This window comes from Carcharodon carcharias, chromosome 16 (genome assembly GCF_017639515.1).
Source record: "Carcharodon carcharias isolate sCarCar2 chromosome 16, sCarCar2.pri, whole genome shotgun sequence".
In the NCBI taxonomy this organism is placed as follows: Eukaryota; Metazoa; Chordata; class Chondrichthyes; order Lamniformes; family Lamnidae; genus Carcharodon; species Carcharodon carcharias.
The window spans coordinates 1,952,943-1,977,500 of record NC_054482.1 but is presented as its reverse complement, the minus strand read 5'-3'; the positions used below and the strand labels follow the sequence as shown (position 1 = coordinate 1,977,500).

The window sequence follows — 24,558 nt, the reverse complement described above, 5'->3', positions numbered from 1 at the left end:
AGGGTGGTGCTGTTGTTGTCTGGCGCACTGACCTCTACCTCGCGGAGGCTGAGCGTCAACTCGCAGACACTTCCTCCTACCTCTCCCTGGACCATGACCCCACCACTGAACATCAAGCCATTGTTTCCAGGACTGTCACTGACCTCATCTCCTCTGGGGATCTTCCTCCCACAGCTTCCAACCTGACAGTCGCCCAACCTCGGACGGCCCGCTTCTATCTCCTACCCAAAATCCACAAACAGAACTGCCCCGGTAGACCGATCGTGTCAGCTTGCTCCTGCCCCACAGAACTCATTTCTCGTTATCTTGACTCCCTTCTCTCTCCCCTTGTCTAGTCCCTTTCCACCTACATCCGTGATTCCTCTGATACCTTACGTCACATCAACAATTTCCAGTTCCCTGGCCCTAACCACTTCCTCTTCACCATGGACGTCCAATCCCTCTACACCTCCATCCCCCACCTGGATGGCCTGAGGGCCCTTAGCTTCTTCCTCGAACAGAGGCCCGAACAATCCCCATCCACCACTACTCTCCTCCGTCTGGCTGAACTTGTTCTCACACTGAACAATTTCTCCTTCAACTCCTCTCACTTCCTCCAAATAAAAGGTGTGGCTATGGGTACCCGCATGGGCCCCAGCTATGCCTGTCTCTTTATGGGGTATGTGGAACATTCCTTGTTCCAGTCCTACTCCGGCCCCCTTCCACAACTCTTTCTCCGGTACATCGATGATTACTTCGGTGCTGCTTCATGCTCTCGTCGGGACATGGAAAAATTTATTAATTTTGCTTCCAATCTCCACCCCTCCATCATTTTCACGTGGTCCATCTCTGACACTTCCCTTCTATTCCTTGACCTCTCTGTCTCAATCTCTGTTGATAGACTGTCCACCAATATCCATTACAAACCCACCGACTCCCACAGCTACCTCGACTACAGCTCCTCACACCCCGCTTCCTGTAAGGACTCCATCCCATTCTCTCAGTTCCTTTGCCTCCGTCACATCTGTTCCGATGATGCCACCTTCAAAAACAGTTCCTCTGACATGTCCTCCTTCTTCCTTAACCGAGGTTTTCCACCCACGGTCGTTGACAGGGCCCTCAACCGTGTCTGGCCCATCTCCCGCGCATCCGCCCTCACGCCTTCTCCTCCCTCCCAGAAACATGATAGGGTCCCCCTTGTCCTCACTTATCACCCCACCAGCCTCCGCATTCAAAGGATCATCCTCCGCCATTTCCGCCAACTCCAGCATGATGCCACCACCAAACACATCTTCCCTTCACCCCCCCTGTCGGCATTCCGTAGGGATCGTTGCCTCCAGGACACCCTGGTCCACTCCTCCATCACCCCCTACTCCTCAACCCCCACCTATGGCACCGCCCCATGCCCACGCAAAAGATGCAACACCTGCCCCTTCACTTCCTCTCTCCTCACCGTCCAAGGGCCCAAACACTCCTTTCAAGTGAAGCAGCATTTCACTTGCAATTCCCCCGACTTAGTCTACTGCATTCGTTGCTCCCAACGTAAACTGGGCGACCGCTTTCCAGAACACCTGCATTCTGTCCGCAAGAACGACCCAAACCTCCCTGTCGCTTGCCATTTTAACACTCCACCCTGCTCTCTTGCCCACATGTCTGTCCTTGGCTTGCTGCATTGTTCCAGTGAAGCCCAACGCGAACTGGAGGAACAACACCTCATCTTCCGACTAGGCACTTTATAGCCTTCCGGACTGAATATTGAATTCAACAACTTTAGGTCTTGAGCTCCCTCCTCCATCCCCACCCCCTTTCTGTTTCCCCCTTCCTTTTGTTTTTTTTCCAATAAATTATATAGATTTTTCTTTTCCCACTTATTTCCATTATTTTTAAATATTTTTAAATCTTTTATGCTCCCCTCACCCCCACTAGAACTATACCTTGAGTGCCCTACCATCCATTCTTAATTAGCACATTCATTTGGATAATATCACCAACTTTAACACCTATGTGTTCTTTTGTTCTGTTGTTTGTGACATCTTTTGATGATCTGCTTCTATCACTGCTTGTTTGTCCCTACAACCACACCAACCACCTCCACTTCTCTCTCTCTCTCTCTCTCTCTCTCTACCCCCCCCCCAATATATTTAAACACCCTAAAAGTCCTTTAAATTCTACTCGAACCTTATTCACAATATATTTCGCAAATTTTGCACTACCACCCAAAAGAAATCATCAACATGCATCATGAAGATAGGTGAAAGTTTTCCTTTATGGCCCAAATAAAACACTGCAGAGTCTGGGTTTAGTTGAAAACCATCTACTTTCAGCAAAACAGATCTCATTGAAAAATACCATTCCTTGAAGCACCATTCAGCCACTGACATATTTGCTTAGCTCCCATAGTCTTTCTTCTGCATTTGCTACCTCTTTTGACCATTTCAGAAACACTTCTGAAAAATATCGCCCACTATACATGGTTTTTATATCAATTGATGCATTCCCATAAATATGTGGCCAAAACAGCTAAAAATACTTTTAAGAATACTTTCCCAACTGTGGGAGAACCCACTCTAATCTCCATATCACCCAGTCACGTTTCAAAAACCCCTAGCAACAAGACTCGGCTTTAGCCTTATAAGTCCCAATTATAAGGAGTACAAATCCACTTGTCTGGTACCTCAGAATAAATGCTAAATTCTCACTAGCTAACTCTCCTTGTTTTGTTTCTCTTAGTAGATTATCTTCAGCTTTGTTGGTAACCACCAAAATATAATGATAATGAGAATCTGCTTCTAGTCTGTTGCAAGACAGTTCTGTGACCTTTATTTAATTGTCTATTCTATTTAAGCTATGGCTTCAAATTGCACATTTATGTCTATCTGGAGAACTGAGATCTCCCTTTTGCACTAGTGGGGGCTCTTTCTCAGGTACATGATAGTTTTCTGATGCAACAGTCATTTCCCAGATCACTATTACCAGTATTTGCACTGCCCTTTCTTGCTTTCCCTTTTTCACCTCAATCTGCCAGTCTATGGACCTCAATTCTTGGCCATAATGGTGAACATTCAACTAATATTTCAGCTTGCTGGACATTTTACTACATGTTCTGCAATTATTGCATCTCTCCATTCAGAAGACACTTCTGATAGATATGCCACATGAGTATCCATTCTGGACAATTGGCCTGGGGCTGTGATAGCTCTATCATTACTGATATTACCACTATCCAGCCCTTGATTCTGGAAAGGTCCCATCAGATTTGAAAATAGCAAATGTATCTCCAGATTAGAAATTAGTGAATGTAATGCCTCTATTCAAGAGAGGAGAGAGACAAAAAGCAGGAAACTACAGGCCAGTTTGCCTAACATTTGTCACATGGAAAGTGAGAGAATCTATTAAGGAGGTTATAGTAGAGCACTTAGAAAATCTTAATGCATTTGGGTAGAGTCAGCATGGTTTTGTGAAAGGTAAATAGTGTTTGACTAATTTATTAAAGCTCTTTGAGGAAGTAACAAGGAATGTGGATAAGGGGGAAACCTGTAGATGGGTGTACTTGGATTTCCAAAAGGCATTTTGATAAGGGGTCACCTCAAGATTACTACATAAGAAGTTCATGATGCAGGGGTAACATGTTAGCATTGATAAAGGATTAGTTAGCTAACAAGAAGCAAAGAGTAGGGGTAAATGGGTCATTTTTGGGCAGGCAAGATATAAACCAGTAGAATGCCACATGGGTCAGTGCTGGAGCCTCAACCATTTACAATCCATTTCAATAACTAGGATGAAGGGGCTGAATATATGGTTGCTAAATTTGCTGATAACACAAAGATAAGTAGGAAAGTAAGTTGTGAAGAGGACATAAGGAGTCTGAAAAGGGATATGGACAGATTAAGTGAGTGGGCAAAAATTAGCAGATGGAGTGTAATGAGAGAAAATGTGAACTTGTCCACTTTGGCAGGAAGAATAGAAAAGCAGCATTTTATCCAAATGGAGAGAGATTGCAGAACTCAGTGGTACAGAGGGATCTCGATGTCCTGGGTACATGAATCACAAGAAATTAGTGCACAGGTGCAAGAAGCGATTAGGAAAACAAATGGAATGTTTAAGCATATTGTAAAGAGGGTAATATAAAAGTAGTGAAGTTTTGATACAGTTGTATAGTGTGTTAGCGAGATCACATCTGGAGTATTGTGTACAGTTTGGTCTCCTTACTCAAGAAAGGGTACAATAGCATTAGAAGCACTTCAGAGAAGGTTCATTTGATTGATTCCTGGGATGAAGAGGTTAGCCCCCATTTAAGAATAAATGAGGAGAATTTTTTTCCCTCAGTTGGTCTGTGGAATTCACTTCCCCAGAGAGCAATGGAGGCAGAGTCACAATGTTTTTAAGGCTGAGCTAGGTAGATTCTTGATTAACAAGGGAGCCAAAGGGTATAAGGGATAGAGTTGAGGCCACAATCAGATCATCCATGATCTTAACAAATGGCAGAATGACTTAAGGGACTGAATGGCCTACTCCTGCTCCTAATTCGTATATACATTTGTACATATGGGTGTGTGTTTTGTTCCTTGGGACTTTTAATCACAAACATATCAGCATTTGAAGTACAAGGAGCCACATTTACATTGATCAGCTGCTCAGAATCCGAGATATTGTATTTAATTCTGATTAATCGTGAAGAATGACCTTTTATGCCATGTTTAGAAAATAGTGTCTTAGCATCATAACCTATTACCATACCAGAGCTTTTGTGATCCCTATGACCCTCTTGGTTATAGTACATTAAATCTCCCTCAGATGGTCTTAGACAATGCCTCAGTGTCTTTGGATTTTCTCTGAGATCTCTGTCGTGATGAAAAAGTGTGTCTGTTGCAAATAAAGCATTCAAATATTCAGAAAAAATTAAACTAATTGTAGTACCTTCTAGTGCAGGAGGATTATCTCACAAAGCAGAAAGCAATTTGGAAATTCACCCATAATTGATAGGGACTACACCCTTCAACCACCCGAATTGAATTTTTTTTTTTGCATGAGCTGCCCATGCCAGAGTTGGTGTCAACTTGCAGTATGGTTGGTCGACTAAAATTTTATTCAGCATTTCATCAATCACTGCATGATTCCTTTCACAAAGTCCATTGCTGAATGAACTTTCAGCTGCTGTATTTATGAGCATGAAGTTCACATTTTCACCATTGCTTCTGAATTCTTCATTGGCAAGTTCCCTTCCGTTCACAGTCACAAACTTTGCTAGTGTTCCAAGTCCAGTCCCTATCCATTTCTCCATGATTTTGTCTAGAATAGTCCTTTTGTTCTTACAACGTTTTATTTAGGCAGACTAAATCTGGTCACCTGGTCTATAACATAGAATGAATATATTTCTGTCTTTGTCCCGTATATTCAGATCCATGGAACTACCTCATTGAAGTCACTTGTCAATGCAAGAATTGCAATAGGATGTGGAGTCATCCTCCAATTATTTTTACAGATTTAACACTTCTTGCTAATCTCTTCTATTACCCTTGTATCCTGCACATCAAACATCGTCATTACTGGCTGTTCCTCAATTTGAGGATGACATTCACTAATGCTCCTGAGTTTCTGCCATGGATCTTCATGTGACTGAACAGGCTGATTCTCAACCTACAGACCTTTGGGGACATGGGGCAGGATGTTGCACAATTTTGGGGATCTAGAGTGCAGGATTTCTTTTCCTTTTCTTTCCTTCATCAATACACCTGCATCATTTGGTAGGATTTTTGATCTTTGAGAAGCAGGGTTAGCAAATTGACTATATACTTTAAGGCAATTAGTTTTTTTCTTCTCCGATTTAATGAGAAACATCAGATTTTAAGATGATACAATAATGGCCTGACTGCGTAAACTGCAGATCGGCTGACTTTCCAAATATAATTATCTTATGATGATCTATGTCAAGTTTCATTTGTTCCTCTTTCATGGAAGGTTTCAACAGCATAGGTATCTTACTAGTGACTCCATCAGTATTTATTAGCTATTTTACATGGAATTACAATTCCCTTGAATTACCTCAATGCTTTGCCATCGCGAAACCTAAAGCAAATAGTACTTTTATATTCCTTAATCTTGAGTCAATCTTCACTATTTAGTGAATCAAGATAACATTTTAACCCATCTGTCCCAAATGCCATTGAAGTACAAGCTTAATTTAGTATTGCAGTGTTATTGGATTTTGCAACTAATACATTCATCATAAGACTAAAACTTCGCGACCAGTAGAATTTGTTTGGATTCATCATTATCTTCATCCTCTTCCTCAGAATTCTCTGCACCATAAGTCAGTTTGAAGGCTGACTGACTCACTTTGGTCAATTCACTGCATTATGGCACCTATTAAAACTGTTCCTTGGGCATTCCTGGAATTCATTTGCCTATTATTTTTGTTTTAATTTTGTCTTCTACTATAATAGCTGGATCTTTAACCTTCACTCTGTCTGTTTTATCTCTGTCTCCCTCCTTTGATGCTCATGTCCAATATCTGGACTATTCAGAAGTCTGACAATCATCGAGTCTTCTAATTTTTTGTTTTCGTGGATGCTGCATTTATTTCAAAACTGCTAAAGGAAATGACAGGTTCCTCAGGATTTTTTTTAAGGCAGCAGAAATCTGATCTAACAGGGACTCCTTCTCTGAGGACCAAACACCAGTTACTTGTCCATGAGACACTTTAGTACAATCCAGTAATTTAAATGCAAGTACCGATCCAGGGATCTCCAAATTGAATTTTGTCAATCTGTTATACAATCTGCTCACATCCATGCTGTATTCTTTGATGACCATCAGTTTCCAAAATCTATCAAATTCTGACCTTGTTTCACAAGCATTTAATAAAATCATCCTTCTAGATTTCATCCAATAATAATAATGACAACCAAAATTTTCATCACTATCCAACTTACAGACATCCATCGCACATAATAAAAATAAAAATACCTGGAAAAACTCAGCAGGTCTGGCAGCATCTGCGGAGAGGAACACAGCTAACATGTCGAGTCCATATGACTCTTCAACAGAACTAAGTAAAAATAGAAAAGAGGTGAAATAAAAGCTGGTTTGGGGGGGGGCGGTGGTGTGTGGTTAGACAGGTAGATGCTGCCAGACCTGCTGAGTTTTTCCAGGTATTTTTATTTTTGTTTTGGATTTCCAGCATCTGCAGTTTTTTGCTTTCATCTCACATAATACTTTGTTTCTGATCTTACTTTTTGTTGGAAGTGACAGCTCCAAGGCCATATCATGTTTTCTCTTTGGTAAGGACATAATCCATGTCCATATATCCATTTAATTCTTCCACTGGTCATATGGTTCAGACACCAAGCACATTGGAGGGTAATAATAACCTGACAATTTACAATTAGTTTTTGCCATTTTCTACAATGGCCACTAGGAATCTTAGTTTTCTGCCTGAAAAATGTTTTCTTTGTTTCCAATCTTCATCTTTCGGCAACCATCCTCTGTTAACATGTTATATTCCAGAAAGCCAAATGGTGAAGGATAGAACTGGAGCCAATCTTTACAAACTTTTATAGGCATTTATTTACGAAGATGCACATTTCAAGCATGCACCCAAACAACCACAGTTTCAGTCTTTTTTTTTTTTATTTTAAAAGAACTCTATTTATTGAATTACAAATTCATAATATCTCAATGTAATGTTACACAAGTCAGAAGAAAAAGTCTCTATTTAGAAACTGCAATATTATGATTTTACCTGAGCCACAACCTGTGTTACTGAGCTTGATTTAATTATTCATTAGAAAGGTTAATTGGAAGCTTTAAAACCATCTTGAATAGTAAAACAATCACAGTGGTGATGGGTGATTCCAGCTGGTGAGACTAAGGTAGGTACACAAACAAGCACCGCTTTCAAATAATAAAACCCAGGAGGGAGAGAAGGTTGACCAAAACACACCACCAGCAAGTGAGACATCCTCTTCTGGTGAAGAGCACAGAGGTCAATTGAATTGTGTCTCATCTGGTGGGGGCACATGCCCACTAACTGCCAATAAGAGGAAGCTCCAGGTGTATGACCACTTCCCTGCAGCTGAGGAAATGACTGAGGAGGAGGAACTAAGCAAGCACAAATTACTAAAGCTTTAAGATGAAAACTTGGCTGCATTCTGGTCCTATTCACTGATGAAACAGTTTCTTTGGTTTCCTGTCTTCAACTACTAGCACCATTATATTGAAGTATATTGCGCAACACCAAATAGCATGATAAACTGATGACTATTTAATACACAGGTTAACTTACCCACGTAATAAGGCAAGCCTATTTAAAATGAGAGATAAAGCTTACTTTAACTGGGCAGAAATAAGCTATAAAATCTATTAAAATATTTCACTAAGTAATTCCACACACAGGAAATGGTGATAAAAGGACATTAAATGCTAGAAAATCACCTGAGACACATGTAATTGCCCTCTTAGCAAGTTGGCTGACCGACTATGCATTGCTAACATACTTTCCTCAATATTAAAATTTGGCACTGCACCCAAACTGACAGCTCATACTCGTGTCCTTAGTATCACACACAAATATATTGTACTCTCCAGTGAACCTGCAGCACAGGACACCACTGTAATTGCCATCTTCTCTCTCAGTCTCAGTACCGGTGTTCGATTGGAGGGTAATAGATTTTCTGGTTACGCTTACACACAGAAAAGTCCAAATAGGTAGCGTGCTGTCTGCCATTCTCGGAGACGAACATGCTAGGTGCAGTTTCTGTGCAGTTCAGCAGCTGAAAGTCTTTAGTGTAACAGAATTCAATCTGGCCCAGTAATTGCACTGAGCCTCCCCCAGTTGGAGACAGGCACTGAATCTTCGGTATTACCTCATAGAACGATACAAGTGCATTTTCAATGTTCTCGATCATATAATACTTGGATGGCAAAATATCAAACTTCTTCAGAGCACTGTTCAGGTCGATTTTTTGGTACAGTTTCAGTGCTTTACTGAAATACTTCTCCTGTGTGTCTAAAGATTCCAGCGTAGCTGCACACGTTCCATGTTTCAGCCATTCATGTTTCCAGAGCTCAGTACTGTTGAGATGGAGCACATCAGGCCACCAGTGCTCTAATTCAGATAAAATACCCTCAACATTTTCGATTTTGAAATGCCAGGAGCTGTTGCATGTCTGGACTTTTTTGGGCCAGAGTCCATGAACTGTCCAGTAGTTAATATTAGGAGGAATTTTACAAGTCACATTCACCATCAAACATACAGTCTGAGGCTAGTGCTGGGACAAAATGAGGCGGTGCCATGGGTGAGTTTTGCAATCAGAAATTTCAGGAAGAGTTAAGGCAACAAGCAGAGGTGGGAAAGACCAGGCAAACATCCACTTCCTCTGGTTTCCTTTGCCTTTCCGATAAGCCATTTCACATTAACTTGTCCCGCTGCCACTCTCCAACAACAAAAGTCTATTCCTTTTTATAAGGGCACAATCGAATCCCCTGTTAAAGCCCACCACCTGCATATGATCAAGTACAATTAATATACAATGAACAAGAATGAAGGCAAGAGAGGAGCGAAGGTGAGAGAGAATAGCAAAGGCAAGAGAGGAGAGTGAGATTTTCACACAGGTGCACTAGTTTAGTAAGGTTTAGTGTTATTCTGCAGAAACTGAACTGGACTAGCCATATAAATACAGTGGCTACAACAGCTAGTCAGAACTAGGAATCCTGCAACGAGTAACTCACCTCCTGACTCCCTGAAGCATATCCACAATCTAAAAGGCACAAGTCAGGAGTGTGATGGAATACTCTCCACTTTCCTGGATGACTGAAGCTCCAACAGCACTCAAGAAGCTTGACACCATACAGGACAAAGCAGCCAGCTTGATTGGCACCCAATCCACAAACATTCACTCCCTCCACCACCAACGCACAGTGGCAGCAGTGTGTACCATTTACAAGATGCACTGCAGGAATTCATCAAGGCTCCTTTGACAGCACCTTCCAAACCCACGACCACTACCATCTAGAAGGACAAGAGCAGCAGAAAGATGGGAATAACACCACCTGGAAGTTCCCCTTCAAGCCACACACCATCCTAACTTGGAGATATATCAGTATTACTGATCTGTTGCTGGGTCAAAATCCTGCAACTCCCTCCCTAACAGCACTGTGGGTGTACCTACACTACATGGACTGCAGCGGTTCAAGAAAGCAGCTCACCACCACCTTCCCAATGGCAATGACAATAAATGCTAGCCTAGCTAGTGACACTCAAATCCCATTAATGAAATAAAATCATCATTCAATGTCCACTTGAATTACAAAACACACAGCCTGTTATAGGTTTTGTCTGGACTGAAAGCAACCTAACACTATGTTGATGTTCTGGTGATTACAGATCTGTTGCTGTTGCTTGTGGCAATTTGAGAGGATGAATTAAGAATGTCATTAAAGAGCCCTACTACATGACACTAATGAAAATTAGTTTTATGTATGATTTTTCCTACAGGAAATAGTTGACAACATACTAAATAAGTTTAGCAATAACACTCCTCTTACTTTCAGCAACATTCACGGCTCCTTAGATACTAAAGCAGTCTCTGCCCATTTGCAGAAAGACCTGGATAACATTCAGACTTGGGTTGATAAGTGGCAAGTATCATTTGTGGCACAAAAATGCCTGGCAATGACCAACTCCAACAAAAGAGAATCTAGCCATCATCCCGACATTCAAAAGGCATTATCATCGCTGAATCCCCCACTATCAACATCTTGGGGGTTACCATTGACCAGACACTGAACTGGAGTAGCGATATAAATACTGTGGCTACAAGAGCAGGTCAGAGGCTGAGAATTCTGAGGTGAGTAACTCAGCTTTTGACTCCCAAAGCCTGTCCACCATCAGTGTGATGGAATATTCTTCACTTGTCTAAATGAGTGCAGCTTCAACAACACAAGAAGCTCGACATCATCCAGGACAAAGCAGCAGGCTTGATTGGCACCACATCCACCAACTTCAACATTCACTCCCTCCACCACCGACACAGTGGTAGCAGTGTGTTCCATCTACAAGATGCGCTGCAGCAACTCACCAAGGCTTCTCAACAGCGCTTCCCTCATCTGTGACCTCTACCACCTAGAAAGACATGGGTAGATTCCACCTGAACACCACCACCTGCAATTTCCTCTCCAAGCCACACACCATCCTGACTTGGAACTATAGGTGTTCATTCATTGTCACTAGGTCAAAATCCCTTCCTAACAGCACTGTGGGTGTGCCTACAACACATGGGTTGCAGCGGTTCAAGAAGGCGGCTCACCACCACCTTCTCAAGGGTAATTAGAGTTGGGCAATAAATGCTGGCCTAGACAGTGACGCTCACAGTGTAAAAAATTTTTAAAAACTCGTTTATATAACCAGCATGGAGGTATCTAAACAAGTCACTGTCAAAATTCACCTATCAAGTAAGTGTGAAAAAGCATTTTTCAATAATGCATTCTTAAGGGAACAAATATACCATCCAAATTTTTTTCTAATAACATCACCTCTGCAGCATCCCAGAATAACATTTGTGTCAAAATAATCGTGTTTTTCTGGAATATTGTCAAACATGGTGGCAACCAGTTCAACAGCAGTGAGATGGGCTGCTTTTTGTCAATTAGAAAATGCCATTTGATGGAATGGAAATTAAAGATTGTTTTCCTCTTAGTTGGATTCACAACTAATCTACAAATACTATCACAGATGCTCAGATAGCTGTTGATAAATCAGATGGCGATGTCATTAATTTTATTCTCTGTCTAGTGAGCAAGGAACAAAGTATTTATTCACTTACCTCCTGTGATTTCAGGTGATTAGTTAGTAGATGTTCCTTGACCAATCTGTACTCCTCAATAAGTTGAGCAACCTCATGTTCATCTTGGGTGATTTTTACTCTCTCCAGAGCCTCAAAATACTTCAATAACCTCTGGATTCCATCTGAGTTGTCTTTATCCTTGTAGGCTTCTTCAACCTCCTTCCAACCTTTCATAATATACTTGGTAACCAAAGTGAGATCTAGAAAAAAAATCAATCAACTTAAGATACCATTCACAACTCCACTGTGGGATAATGTTTTTGGATTCTTTCAATATACACTAGTGTATTCTGAAATGAAACAGTACCATACTCGCATTAAATTCTAGTCACTTTATTTTCTTCAAACCAAAGTTTCCCCAATAATCAAGGAAAATAAGACCCAAAATGGTAATAATTTTGCAGTTTTATCTGAGCATATCTACCTATATCTTGATTTGTTCACTTCACTTCATCCCCACTGCGTCACTTAGCAAACTGAACTACGTTTAAATAAAACTCCTGCACAGTGTAGATTTGAACTTTTATTGTAGGCCCCACCCCCACCCCCCTTCTCCTTGCAGCAGTCCAAGGGAGTCATCAAAAGCTCCATGGTCCAAAGAGGGAGTCGAGCAGAAAAGGCAGTCCTTGCAGTTCCAACAATCATTCTGGAGAGGGTTGCTCCGTGGATGCCTCCAACCCTCGGCCAACCTGAACTTAAATTTTTACTTACTTGCGAGGAGGTCTCTCTCCTGGTGGTGCTGCTCAGGTTTCAAAACTGCCAACCCTCTGTTTGAACCAGTGGCATCAGAGGCCTATATCGACAGGATGATGGGCCCAGAGGCAGTCAAGTAGGAGCCTGCCTCCAGTAAAATCACCGAGCCAGTTCTACTGTCAGCAAGTATGCGTTTTGCCCTGGTGTTGGGGTCCTGAAGCTGGTGATAAAATTCAGCCCTTTATGTTCACTTCTGGACACCACACTTTAGGAATGATGTGAAGCGGGTGTTGGAGAGGGTGCAGAAAAGATTGACGAGAATGGTTCTAGTAAGGAACTTCTTAGTCACATGAATAGATTGGAGAAGCTACGGTTATTCTCCTTGAAGAGAAATTTGAGAGGAAATTTGATAGAGTTGCTCAAAATTATGAGGTATGTAGTCAGAATAGAGAGAAAAACTGTCCCCACTGGTGAAATGGCCCAAGAGCCAGATGAGACAGATTTAAGGCAAATGGCATAGGAGCTAATGACAACATGAGGAGAAATGTTTTTAGCTAGCAAATGGCTAGGATCTGGAATGCACTGCCTTAATGTGAGATGGAGGCAGATTCAATAGTGGCTTTCAAAAGAGAATTGGGTAAGCACCTGAAGAGATAACATTTCCAGAGCTATGGGGAAAGGATGGGGAAATGGGACTAAATGAGCAGTTGCTGCAGAGCCGCTATGGACAAAATAGGATGAACGGCCTGTTTCTGTTGTTATGATCCTTGGTCAGACCCTGGGATGTGGGGCGGAGATCAGGTTAGGGACCAACAAGGTTTTGTTTAAAGTAAGTAAAATTTGAGATTCAAGATGCTTACTAAGTGAATAAAGCCACAAGATTCCAGAGTTTTAGAACAAACAAAAATAAACTTTACTGTACAACTTCAGAAAGATAAAACAATTTACAATATCTATCTTATACTCTAACATTCAATATGAGGTATATTTGAATTAACAGGCAAACTGTGGTTGGACACACCAAACTATATAATGGATGACAGATGCAACCAAAACAGATGTCATGGATTTCTCAACAACACACCCAGATGTTCGTCACATTGTGAACTGATCTCACTGAAACTTTATCTTCTGAAGAGAGTTTCCAACCTCCACTTTTGAGGATCTCGCCTTGGAATTCTCTCCAAAAGTCGCTCCTAGTCAGGCGGCTTCAACAACAACCCATCTCACAGGGTTTCAATCTCACCTTCCTTTCCCCCTGGATTACTGAGTACACTCAAGCTTCACCTTCCGCATAAACCGTGCCAAATAGAATAACTGCTCTAAAGAGATATCTTTGTCCCAACGGCCCGCATCATGAAGTCAGCAACTTCTGGCTGCCTTCTCAGATATTCAGGACTCCTCTCATGCCCCTTTGTTCAAAATCTGCTCCCTGAAGCATTTTCTTGAATTTGGAGCCTATTACTCTGCTCCTTTCTTTAACTTCACTTAATGAGAATTATTCTTGTCCCCTGTATTCATCCCTTACCTGGGACATCTCCCTGTCCCCCTCCCTGGTTTGGGACGTCTACCTATCCCCCTCCAATGTCCTGCTCCCTGGGACACACTCACTACAATGGTGAAGAACGTAAAAAAACCCAACTGCGCATGTGCGACCATTTCCCAGCTGGCGCAAGTGCATGAGGCCCAAGGTTCGTTGGGAACTGGAGTTCCCAAGCTCTGAACTTAACTTTTTTTTTTAAAGTATAGGTTTCTTAATACTGTGCTGTGGTCATTCTATGCTTCTATGAAAACTGGATACATAGTGCAATTCCTTTTTTCCCCCCATTAACATACTAAAGTTATGACTGCATCCCTTTGTCCTTCTTAAATCAGTTCGATGAGGTAATCCAGCCCACAGACCTTCACATAACAGCACCAAGATCACTAAAGCAATTCAGTAGGGGAATTTCTCCCCAGGTCCTTTCTATTTGCACCAAACCATCCCTCATACTCAAATAATCCGGGCTATCCTTGGCAGTGGTGTGCTACAAGGATCAATGCCAAGGCCTCAATCTTTAACAATTTATATAAATGATTTGGATGAAGGGACCAAAGATATGGTTGTTAAATTTGCTGATGATACAAAGATAGGTAGGAAAGCAAGTTGTGAGGAAGACAAAGATTCTGCAAAGGGATATAGATAGGTTTACTGAATTAGCAAAAATTTGGCAGATGAAGCACAATGTGAGAAATGTGAGGTAATCCACTTGGTGAAGGGAATAGAAAAGTAGATTATTTAAATTAAAAGAGTCCACAGAATGCTGTGGTTTGGAGGGATCTGGGCGGCTTCATACATGAATCATACAAAGTTAGCATGCAGGTACAGCACGTAATTGGGAAGGCAAATGGAATGTTGGTCTTAATTATAAGGGGGATGGAGTATAAAAGTAGACATGTTTTGTTACAACTATACAAGGCATTGGTGAGACTGTATCTGGAGTAGTGTGTACAGTTTTGGTCTACTTACTTAAGGAGGGGTATATTTGCATTGGAGCAGTTCAGAGAAGGTTCACTGGCTGATTCCTGGGATGGAGAGTTTGTCTTATGAGGAAAGTTCGAGCAGCCTGGGCCTATATTTAGAAGAATGAGTTTAGAAGAATGAAGTATCATCATGCTGAAACATAGAAGATTCTGAGAGGGCTTGATAGGGTAGATGCTGAGAGGATATTTCCCCTTAAGGGAAAGTCTAGAACTAGGGGGGCAAAGTTTCAGAATAAGGAGTCTCCCATTTAATATGGAGATGAGGAAGAATTTCTTCTCTTAGAGGGTCATTATCTCTTTGGATTCTCTTCCTCAGCATGCAGTGGAGGCTGGGTCATCAAATACATTCAAGGCTGAGTTAGACAGAGTTTTGATCTATGAGAGAGTCAAGGGTTATGGGGAGCAGGCAGGAAAGTAGAGTTGAGGCCTCAATAAGAACAGCCATGATCTATTTCATTGAATGGCAAAGCACATTGTAGGGCCGAATGGCTTACTTCTAATGTTCTTATATAAATGACACTTGGGTTTAAAAGTACGCAGCCTTGACTTCTCCTAGATGGTGAATTGGTATGATCTAGACCAGTTCAAGTACGATGAGAAAGACAAAAAAAAATTGCATCAATACAGGCTTTGGGCCTTTAGTAATGCATTTGGGCTAGACACACAACAGTCTACAGTTGTTTGCACCCCCCCCCAGGCCAACCAATATCTGTCACAGTTGCACGGTAATACTCGAGAACAGAAACCACCAAGTTTTATTTAGTTTTTAAAGTTCCTTGCATGGTTACTTATTCATGGCATCACCGCTTTGTATAGTCTGGAATTTATTAGAAAAGCACATTTAAACAACAAATGCAAGCTTATTAGCAAACTAGTCAATCAACAAACAGAGACACAAGATTTAAGCAAACAAAGTTTGTGTCCACCTTCCTCCATAAACCAATTCTCACTTGCTCGGTAAGAATACAATCTTTCAACTCCTCTATCAATGAATGACAGGACCCACTGCAATTCGCAAATCCATGATTCTAGGCCACGATTGGAAAAGGGAAGAAAATTTAAATTATCAGTTGGTAGTCACCCTAACCAATTTATGTTACAGAGAACAATTCATAAAACACTTAATGACACGTTACTTGGATATCCTCAATCAGCAAATGGCTGGAAAACAAAGATTAAACAAAATAAAAGAAAGAGGGAAAAAGAGAACATAAAAGTTAAATTCATTAAAAACAGTGGTTTCCTTTCGTTTCATGAAAGAGAAAAAGTCACAGAAAGGATTGCAGAAGTTGGAAGCAAGATGAATCAGAAAATACAAAGAAAAAAATAAAACAGCAAACAGAACTCCATGACATTTATAGAAATTTAACATGTATAAAAATTGCATGCTGGAAAATAGCAGAAAAAGCATAAAGTATGTCATAAAGCATGTCATTTTAAAAAACACCTGCCATAGACACAGAGGGAGGAAAACTGAACTTGATGACGTCTGATACTGTTAGGACAGTTAAAATTATAGGAAATGGCCAGCTCCCAGCTCGCTAGCATGCACTTTCAATAAGATAAATCTAAATATTGTGGCACGCAGTAGGTCATTAAGGACCACTGATAATATGAACTGATTATTCCACTGTTTTTGCCAGATCTTTTTCTCCCAAATCAGGTTACGCTGCAATATCTTAAAATGAAATAATTATTTTGGTGGAAACTTCAATTTTATTCACCCAAAGTCTCTCAGAGACTGAGTGAGTGATGGAATTGCTAAGTGTAACACTGACAAAGTCCCAACTTCAATACCCAGCCTGTATCAAGTTAACAAGTCTCAGCTACGGCAATGGTTTGAGCATTGTAATTGTCCGGAAAGTGCTTGCATATGAATGTTACCACAGAGTAAGTTTCTGGTACCGATGGTACTGTACCACGCTGAGAAACTGCAGCCTCTAGAGAGGCAGTGAAAATGGTTGGGGGAAAAAAAGTGCTACATAACATTGTTATTCACCTTCATTAGCTGGCTTCAGATGTGACAACCGAAGCAAATCTTTGTGTGACCATCCTGCTCTCCGCTTGTATTTCGTAACTGCCATAGCAATTGCCATCCCATCTTTACTGTTGTACCAGTTTGCCACTGCTTTCCTCAGGGCTCTTCCCCATATACCACATTTCATCCCTCCACTGAGATCCTTTCGAAACTGGATATATGTGAAAAGATGGGTTGGAATGCGGCAGATTTCAGCTAGAGCTTTGTACGCAGCTTGTTTTGTGGTAGCATCTGAGCACTGTGTGCAAAGAGCCAAAGCGAACAAAGTAGGATCTTGCGTAGCTGCTCTTCCTTCAATACCGAATGTCTTTATTTCCTGGACAACTTCAACTCCTTTACCTTCTTCTATCAGTCTCAATATGGCCTGAGCATTTTCTTTCTTAAGTTTTTCCTCATTGGTGTAGTATTTCCCACCCTCAGAACCAAAACAGAGAAACCGGCGCAGGCGGATCATGTCAGTCACTTGCCACACGTAACCACCTTCGGCCTTTGGTGCATGCTGGTCATTCAATAGTTCTGTCTGGTGCACTTCAGGCTCTGATGACATTCTAACAGCTTTGAGTCCATCTGTGATACGCTGTTGAATGGAAAAAAATATATATTTTATGAATACCAAGGCTAACCTAAACAAAAAGTAGACATAATTTCTTTTTTTTATTGCCATACCGAGTAACATAGAATTTACAGGACAGAAACAGACATTAGCCCTAACTGGTCTATGCCAGTATTTATGTGCCACACATACCCTACCAACTAAACTGATCAGTATATCTTTCTATTCTTTTCTCCTTCATGTATTTATCTAGGTTCCCTTCCAAAGAATATACTATTTGCCTTAATTACAACATACATGGCTTTATGTATTCCATTATTTGGTTATCTGGTCATCTACACTTTACAGTTGAGCACTAAAAATACAGTGCTCAGAAGGAATCAAAACAATCAATGCTGAGATCACCTTTTTAAAAAAAAATCACTAGATCCATGAAAAGCTGTGACAGATTCTAAGAAAGTAAACGATTTTTGCAGGCTTAATGAATTAACGTGGGGTTTCATTTCTTTCTTTTATTTATTGCAAAATTACTAAGGATAATATATAACATATTAGAGACTTGCACAAAATTCAAAGTTGATTCCTGAACTTTGGAGGAACCCCAAGGAAAGTAAGTTGCAACCATACTGCAGTTACCAGTCTCAAGTCACATCCATGGAGTGCCAAGTACATTCAGGAGAGCAAAACTACAATGCCAACTGTGTTTTGCTAATGTCACACAGTGTTCAAGCATAAAGGAGCTCTACCCACTGAGCAATTTGTTTTTAATGCTGGGAAGATCTGCTTTCTCATAATATTAAAGAGTGTTCCATGCACCATTGTGATTCCAGGAGGTACGACAAAAGAGTAGGCTGCATCCAGTGTAAGCTCAGACCAGTGAGAACTGGTCTCTGAATGTTGTCTCACACTGCTTGAGATTGATGCATTGGTGCTTCAGATCGGGACCTGACTTTGAGTTAGTTAGCTATTCTTATGTTGGTAGATACCCAAACCAAGGTAACAGCATAAATGCTAAATTTTATTTTCCTTCTGAGATTCAGAAATATATAACGGTCAGAAAGTACACACTGTTAATTTGTTTAACTTGTCTACTACACAATGTTATCTTCCAAGAGCTCCAACGAAGAGATGCATGTGTTACTACAATGATTAAAAATATTTAGAAGAATTTCCCTTACAACACCCCTGCTTACAATAAATGCAATGCCAACTTGACAGTTTGCAACAATCACATCAGAATCATAAAGACTATGGATTCAAGCCCCAGCACTTGACCGCATATTCTGTTCTGGATTAAGGTAATTGCTGGGTTATCAATGCTCCCATCCTCCAGAAAAGCTGCTAAACTGACACTATGGGCAGGTTCTAGTGCTTCAGCTGCACAATACAAGAGCCAGACTCAAGCTGACATATCCACCTCAAACAGCACCACCGCAAAGATTAACTGATCTCTTTTAAAAATGAAATGATTCAGTTTAACTGAAATAACTTGAACTAATTAAGATACCCAAGAACAATTGAGATTGCCTTGTGTTGTCACTTTGCCACTTTGTGACTAAGAAAAACAGTAAGGATAATTATATACACGGTTCCTAAGAATACCAAAATAAGAATTGGGCAACACATTTCCAAGCCCACAGCTATTGTAGTCTCTATCATTATTTTTGCATTTCAGCCAATATTACTTGCTCCTTATTTCTTGTCAGCTTCATTTTAATGACTAGATTTACAGGAGGCTCATAGACCAACTAGGAGCACTTTTCCTATTGCACTTGTGTCAGTCTTGGTTCAGTTGCTGGCACTCTCCCCTCAGAATCAAAGCTTATGGGTTCAAGTCCCACTTCAGGACTTTAGCACAAGAATCTGGGCTGAAATTCAATGCAGTACTGAGGGAGTGCTTTGCCATTGGATCTGTTGCCTTTTGGATGAAACATTAAACCGAGGCCCACTCTGATGCACGTAAAAGATCCTGTTTCAAAGAACAGGGGTGTCATCCTTGCTATCTTTGCCATAATTGTCCCTCGATCAATATCACAAAAAGAAAGATTATCTGATCATTATCACACTGCTGCTTGTGGGAGCTTGCTGTGCCCAAATTGGCTGCCAAATTGTTTCTTACATTACAACAATGATTACATTTCAAAAGAACTTCATTGACTGTAAAACACAGACATCCAGTGGACATGAAAGATGCTATATAATTGCAAGTTTTTTTTGAACTTGAAAACGTTTGTTTTCACTAAAAAGATTTGCATTAAATTGCGAATTATTTCATGCGCTGAATAATCTGTATATACTTTTCAGACACAAAGAGCTGAAGGATGATAAAAGATTTACAATAACATAATAGCAAGCTGCACACACTAAGAAAATTTTTGAAACTGGGGTGTAAAATTACTTGGACAAATCAGCTGGAAAATTTTGCCCTGCATTAATACTGATTGGGTTATAAAATATACAATAGTTATATGAAAAGACAGGATAATACTCAAAATCAGGGTCTCTTGCATGTTGAATTTGGCATTTTCTCTCTCAAGATGTTAAAAACAAAAATAATTGCCCCTACCATCACATTTCTTTTTTTAAATTCATTCATGGGATGTGGGCTTTGCTGACTGGGCCAGCATTTATTGCCCATCCCTAGTTGCCCTTGAGAAGGTGGTGGTGAGCTGATTTTTTTTTAACCACTGCAATCCGTGTGGTATAGGTACACCCACAGTGCTGTTAGGAAAGGAGTTCCAGGATCTTGACCCAGCGACGGTGAAGGAACGGCGCTTTATTTCCAAGTCAAAATGGTGAATGACTTGGAGGGGGACTTCCAAGTGGTGGTGTTCTCATATCTCTGCTGCCCTTGTCCTTCTAGATGCTACTGATCCTGAGTTTGGTAGGTGCTGTCGAAGGAGCCTTGGTGAATTCCTGCAGTGCATTTGTAGATGGTACACACTGCTGCTACTATGCGTTGGTGGCAGAGAGAGTGAATGATTGTGGATGCGTGCCAAACAAGTGGGCGGCTTTGTCCTGGACGGTGTCAAGCTTCTTGAGTGTTGTTAGAGCTGCACTCATCCAGGCAAGTGGGGAGTATTCCATCACACTCCTCAACTGTGCCTTGTAGATAGTGGACAGGCTTTGGGAGTCAGGAAGTGAGTTACTGAACGCAGAATTCCTAGCCCCTGACCTGCTCTTGTAGCTACAGTATTTATATGGCTAGTCCAGTTCAGTTTTTGATGTTGATAGTGGGGGATTCAGTGACAGTAATGCCATTGAACATCAAGGGGCAATGGTTAGATTCTCTCTTGTTGGAGATGGTCATTATCTGGCACTTGTGTGGTGCAAATGTTACTTGTCAGCTCAAGCCTAGATATTGTCCAGGTCTTGCTGCATTTGGACATGGACTGCTCCAGTATCCGAGGAGTCACAAATGCTGCTGAACATTGTGCAATCATCAGTAAACATCCTCACTTCTGACCTTATGATGGAAGGAAGGTCATTGATGAAGTAGCTGAAGTTGGTTGAGCCGAGGACACTACCCTGAGGAACTCCTGGAACTGAAATGACTAACCTCCAACAACCACAACCATCTTCCTTTGTGCTAGCTATGATTCCAACCTGTGGAGAGTTTTCTCCCTGATTCCCATTGTCTCCAGTTTTGTTAGGGCTCCTTGATGCCACAATCATTCAAATGCTGCCTTGACATTAAGGGCAGCCCCTATCACTTCACCTCAGGAGTTTATCTCTTTTGTCTATGTTTTGTCCAAGGCTGTAATGAGGTCAGGAGTTGAGTGGCCCTGCGAAACCCAAGCTGGATGTCAGTGAGCAGGTTATTGCTAAGTGCCACTTGATAGCACTGTTGATGGCTCCTTCTATTACCTTACTGATGATCAAGAGTAGACTGATGGGGAGGTAACTGCTCGGGTTGGACTTGTCCTTTTTGTGTACAGACCATACCTGGACAATTTTCCACATAGCCAGGTAGATGCTAGTGTTGTAGATGTACCGGAACAGCTTGGCTAAGGGTATGGCAAGTTCTGGAGCACAGGTCTTCAGTACTATTGGCAGAATATTGTCAGGGCCCCTAGCCTTTGCAATATCCAGTGCCTTCAGCCATTTCTTGATATCACGTGGAGTGAATTGGTTGAAGACTGGCATCTGTGATGCTGGGAACCTCCAGAGGAGGCAAAGATGGATCATCCACTCGGCACTTCTGGCTGAAGGTTGTAGTAAATGCTTCAGCCTTATCTTTTGCCCTGATGTGCTTGCCAAACAGCAAGTATAGGTTCTACAAAGACACGTAATAATTTGTCAGCATCTTTAGTGAAATAATTGTAAATAAGTATCCTGATATTCTTGGATGCCAAGCAGGGGCTGTGAATCATTTCTAACTCAGTAGCAGTGAGCATATCAAGCTCGAGAAACTAAAAAAAAAAAATTTCCGCTGGCTAGCAACACTCGAATTCGTTTTTATGAGTCGTTATGATTCCAACGCAATAGGAGTACAAAATATTTCTGTAATGTGCTTCAAGGACTCAGAAGATGACAGCACACGAACTGCACAACGATTCCACATACGGCAAGCTCCCACTCTTAGCCAACTACTCATTAAAATTTATTGGGTCTTCCGACACCGCTTCTTCAGAGCACTTGTTTAACGTTACTTTTATTTTTACATCATCCAGTTATAACCGTTGAAGATTGGGACCCGGCGAAGTGTCAGCAGTGAAGATAGGTGGAACTTCCCGGCACTCTTGGGTTTGAATTTCAAAGGAATTGCCACTGATGAAGATTAAAGGACTCAGCCTGATGACACTTTTAATGGAGATACGAAGCCGGCAGAGGTGTAGAAATCATATATATATATATATATATATATGGTATATATATACGGTATACATATATATGGTATATCGTCCAATGCCAGGAGAGGGGGATAAGAAGAACTAGATGTGTCTCTCTGGAAGGCAGGGAGCGACTGCTGGGCTCCTTTTACCATAACAAAAGTTTCCAAGCACCAAGTCCCATCATTACCGTTTATGACCAAATATACGATATTATACGGCACCAGTACAAAGGTTGATAAGAAACGTGGACATCTCTCAGCCCCCGCGACCATTGATAGAGAGACAGAGAGGCCTGTTTGCTCCCCCCCCCCCCCCCCACCCAGCGGCAGCGGCAGCGGCAGCGGCGAATGAATCACGACAAGCCTCTCTGCCCCTGGGCGGGGGCACTTTAAATCCCAGTGAACAGACCCTACTGTTCCCAGTGACATCAGAAAGACAAGATAGATACAGATTACCTCCATGTTGCGATCCCTATCGTTGGACGTGTCTCTGGTAAAGGTGCATACACAGCAGCTCCCGGTCAAGCCCTCTCCCTCACCCAACCCCCTGCCTCCCTTCGCTCACGAGCCCCTCTCTCTCTCTCTCTCTCTCTCTCACCGCCGACCGTTACCACAGCAACATCCGGGCTTCCACTCGCCCCCTGATGTCATCGCCAACCAATCAGCTTCTCCGCTCTCCGACGTTGGTTGTTGGGGTTGGTGCTGGTGGTGGTGGTGGTGGTGGGGGGGGAGGGGGGGGTGGTGGGGGTTGTTGGGGTGTGCTCCGCAGCGCCACCCGCGGCCACAGTGGGAACGGCCGCAGGCTTCGCACTCCCACTCGGCATCCTTGTCCCCCGCGCACGTTGCTTGGTGGGCGCAAGGTAAATTCAGTGAACGAGGCCATTGGGCCCATGTTTCACCTATCCATTAAGAAATACTTTATATCCCCCAATCACTCCTCTCAGGCAGAGCATGGAGCGGAATGTATTTTTTTTCCCCTCCATGCCCTGGGTTTTAAAAGAAACAGGCATTTGTACTTTTCACACCCTCAGCAGCTCCCCAGGTGCATCGTGGCCCAACCAACTCAGTAACTTACAGGTCCAGAATGGTTGTGGTCCATGGAGGAGAGTTCCTCTGACAGTCTACCTTTCTCCCGCAGTACTGTCTGTGCCCCTGTCATCTTAGAGAGCGGGGTGACCACCAATAAACTTGAAGCCACCACAACTGGTGAGCTGTATGAAATGTCTTTTTGACTGCGACAGTAATATTGGATATTTAATTTGTTGGGTTAATTTTATTTTAAGCATCTTAGTTTAATTGGACTCTTTGCTTATCATTTTAGTGGTGTCCTTAAGACACAAATTGTGCTGATTTTTGTTTGATGATACTTGGCCCCAAACAACCATGACCATCTTTCTGTGTATCAAGCCACTGGTGGGCCTTCATACCATCTGCTATTTATCTCAATTTTTCTAGCACTGCTTAGTGCCAAATTCAGTTAAATTCTGCCTTAATATTATGACCTCTCCTGTGACATTAAACTCTTGCTTTCAATGCAACTTCAGCTGCTTTATCAATGACCTTTCTTCCATCATAAGATCAGAAGTCGGGATGCTCGCTGATGATTGCACAATGTTCAACACCATTCATGGCTCCTCAGATACTGAAGCAGTCCATGTCCAAATGCAGAAAGACCTGGGCTATTAGTGCCATAAGTGGGCTGACAAGTGGCAAGTAACATTCACACCACACAGGTGTCAGGCAATGACCATCTCCAACAAGAGAGAATCCAACCATCATCCATTGATGGCATTACCATCACTGAATCCCCCATTATCAACATCCTGGGGGTTACCATTGACCAGAAACTGAACTGGGCTAGCCATATAAATACTGTGGATACAAGAGCAGGTCAGAGGCTAGGAATAATGTGACGAGTGACCAACCTCATGACTCCCCAAAGCCTCTCCAGCAAGGCACAAGTCAGGAGTGGGATGGAATACTCCCCACTTGCCTGGATCAGTGCAGCTCCCATAACACCAAGAAGCTTGACACCATCCAGAACAAAGCAGCCTGCTTGATTGGCACCACATTCACTTCATCCACCACCAATGCA

General features: G+C 41.9%; 1 protein-coding gene across 2 annotated transcripts in view; it reads right to left on the bottom strand.

Moving 5' to 3' along the window:
* Positions 1-23,063, bottom strand: part of ro60 (Ro60, Y RNA binding protein) — a 39,332-nt gene extending 16,269 nt beyond the window's left edge. For both annotated transcript variants that reach the window (XM_041207675.1, XM_041207676.1), the window contains exons 1-3: positions 22,920-23,063; positions 17,038-17,653; positions 11,802-12,022 (exon numbers count right to left, since the gene is read on the bottom strand). In XM_041207675.1, the coding sequence (XP_041063609.1) occupies positions 11,802-12,022; positions 17,038-17,653; positions 22,920-22,925 (843 nt within the window). In that variant the 5' untranslated portion in view covers positions 22,926-23,063. The remainder of the gene's footprint in view (positions 1-11,801; positions 12,023-17,037; positions 17,654-22,919) is intronic.
* Positions 23,064-24,558: the final 1,495 nt, after the last annotated feature.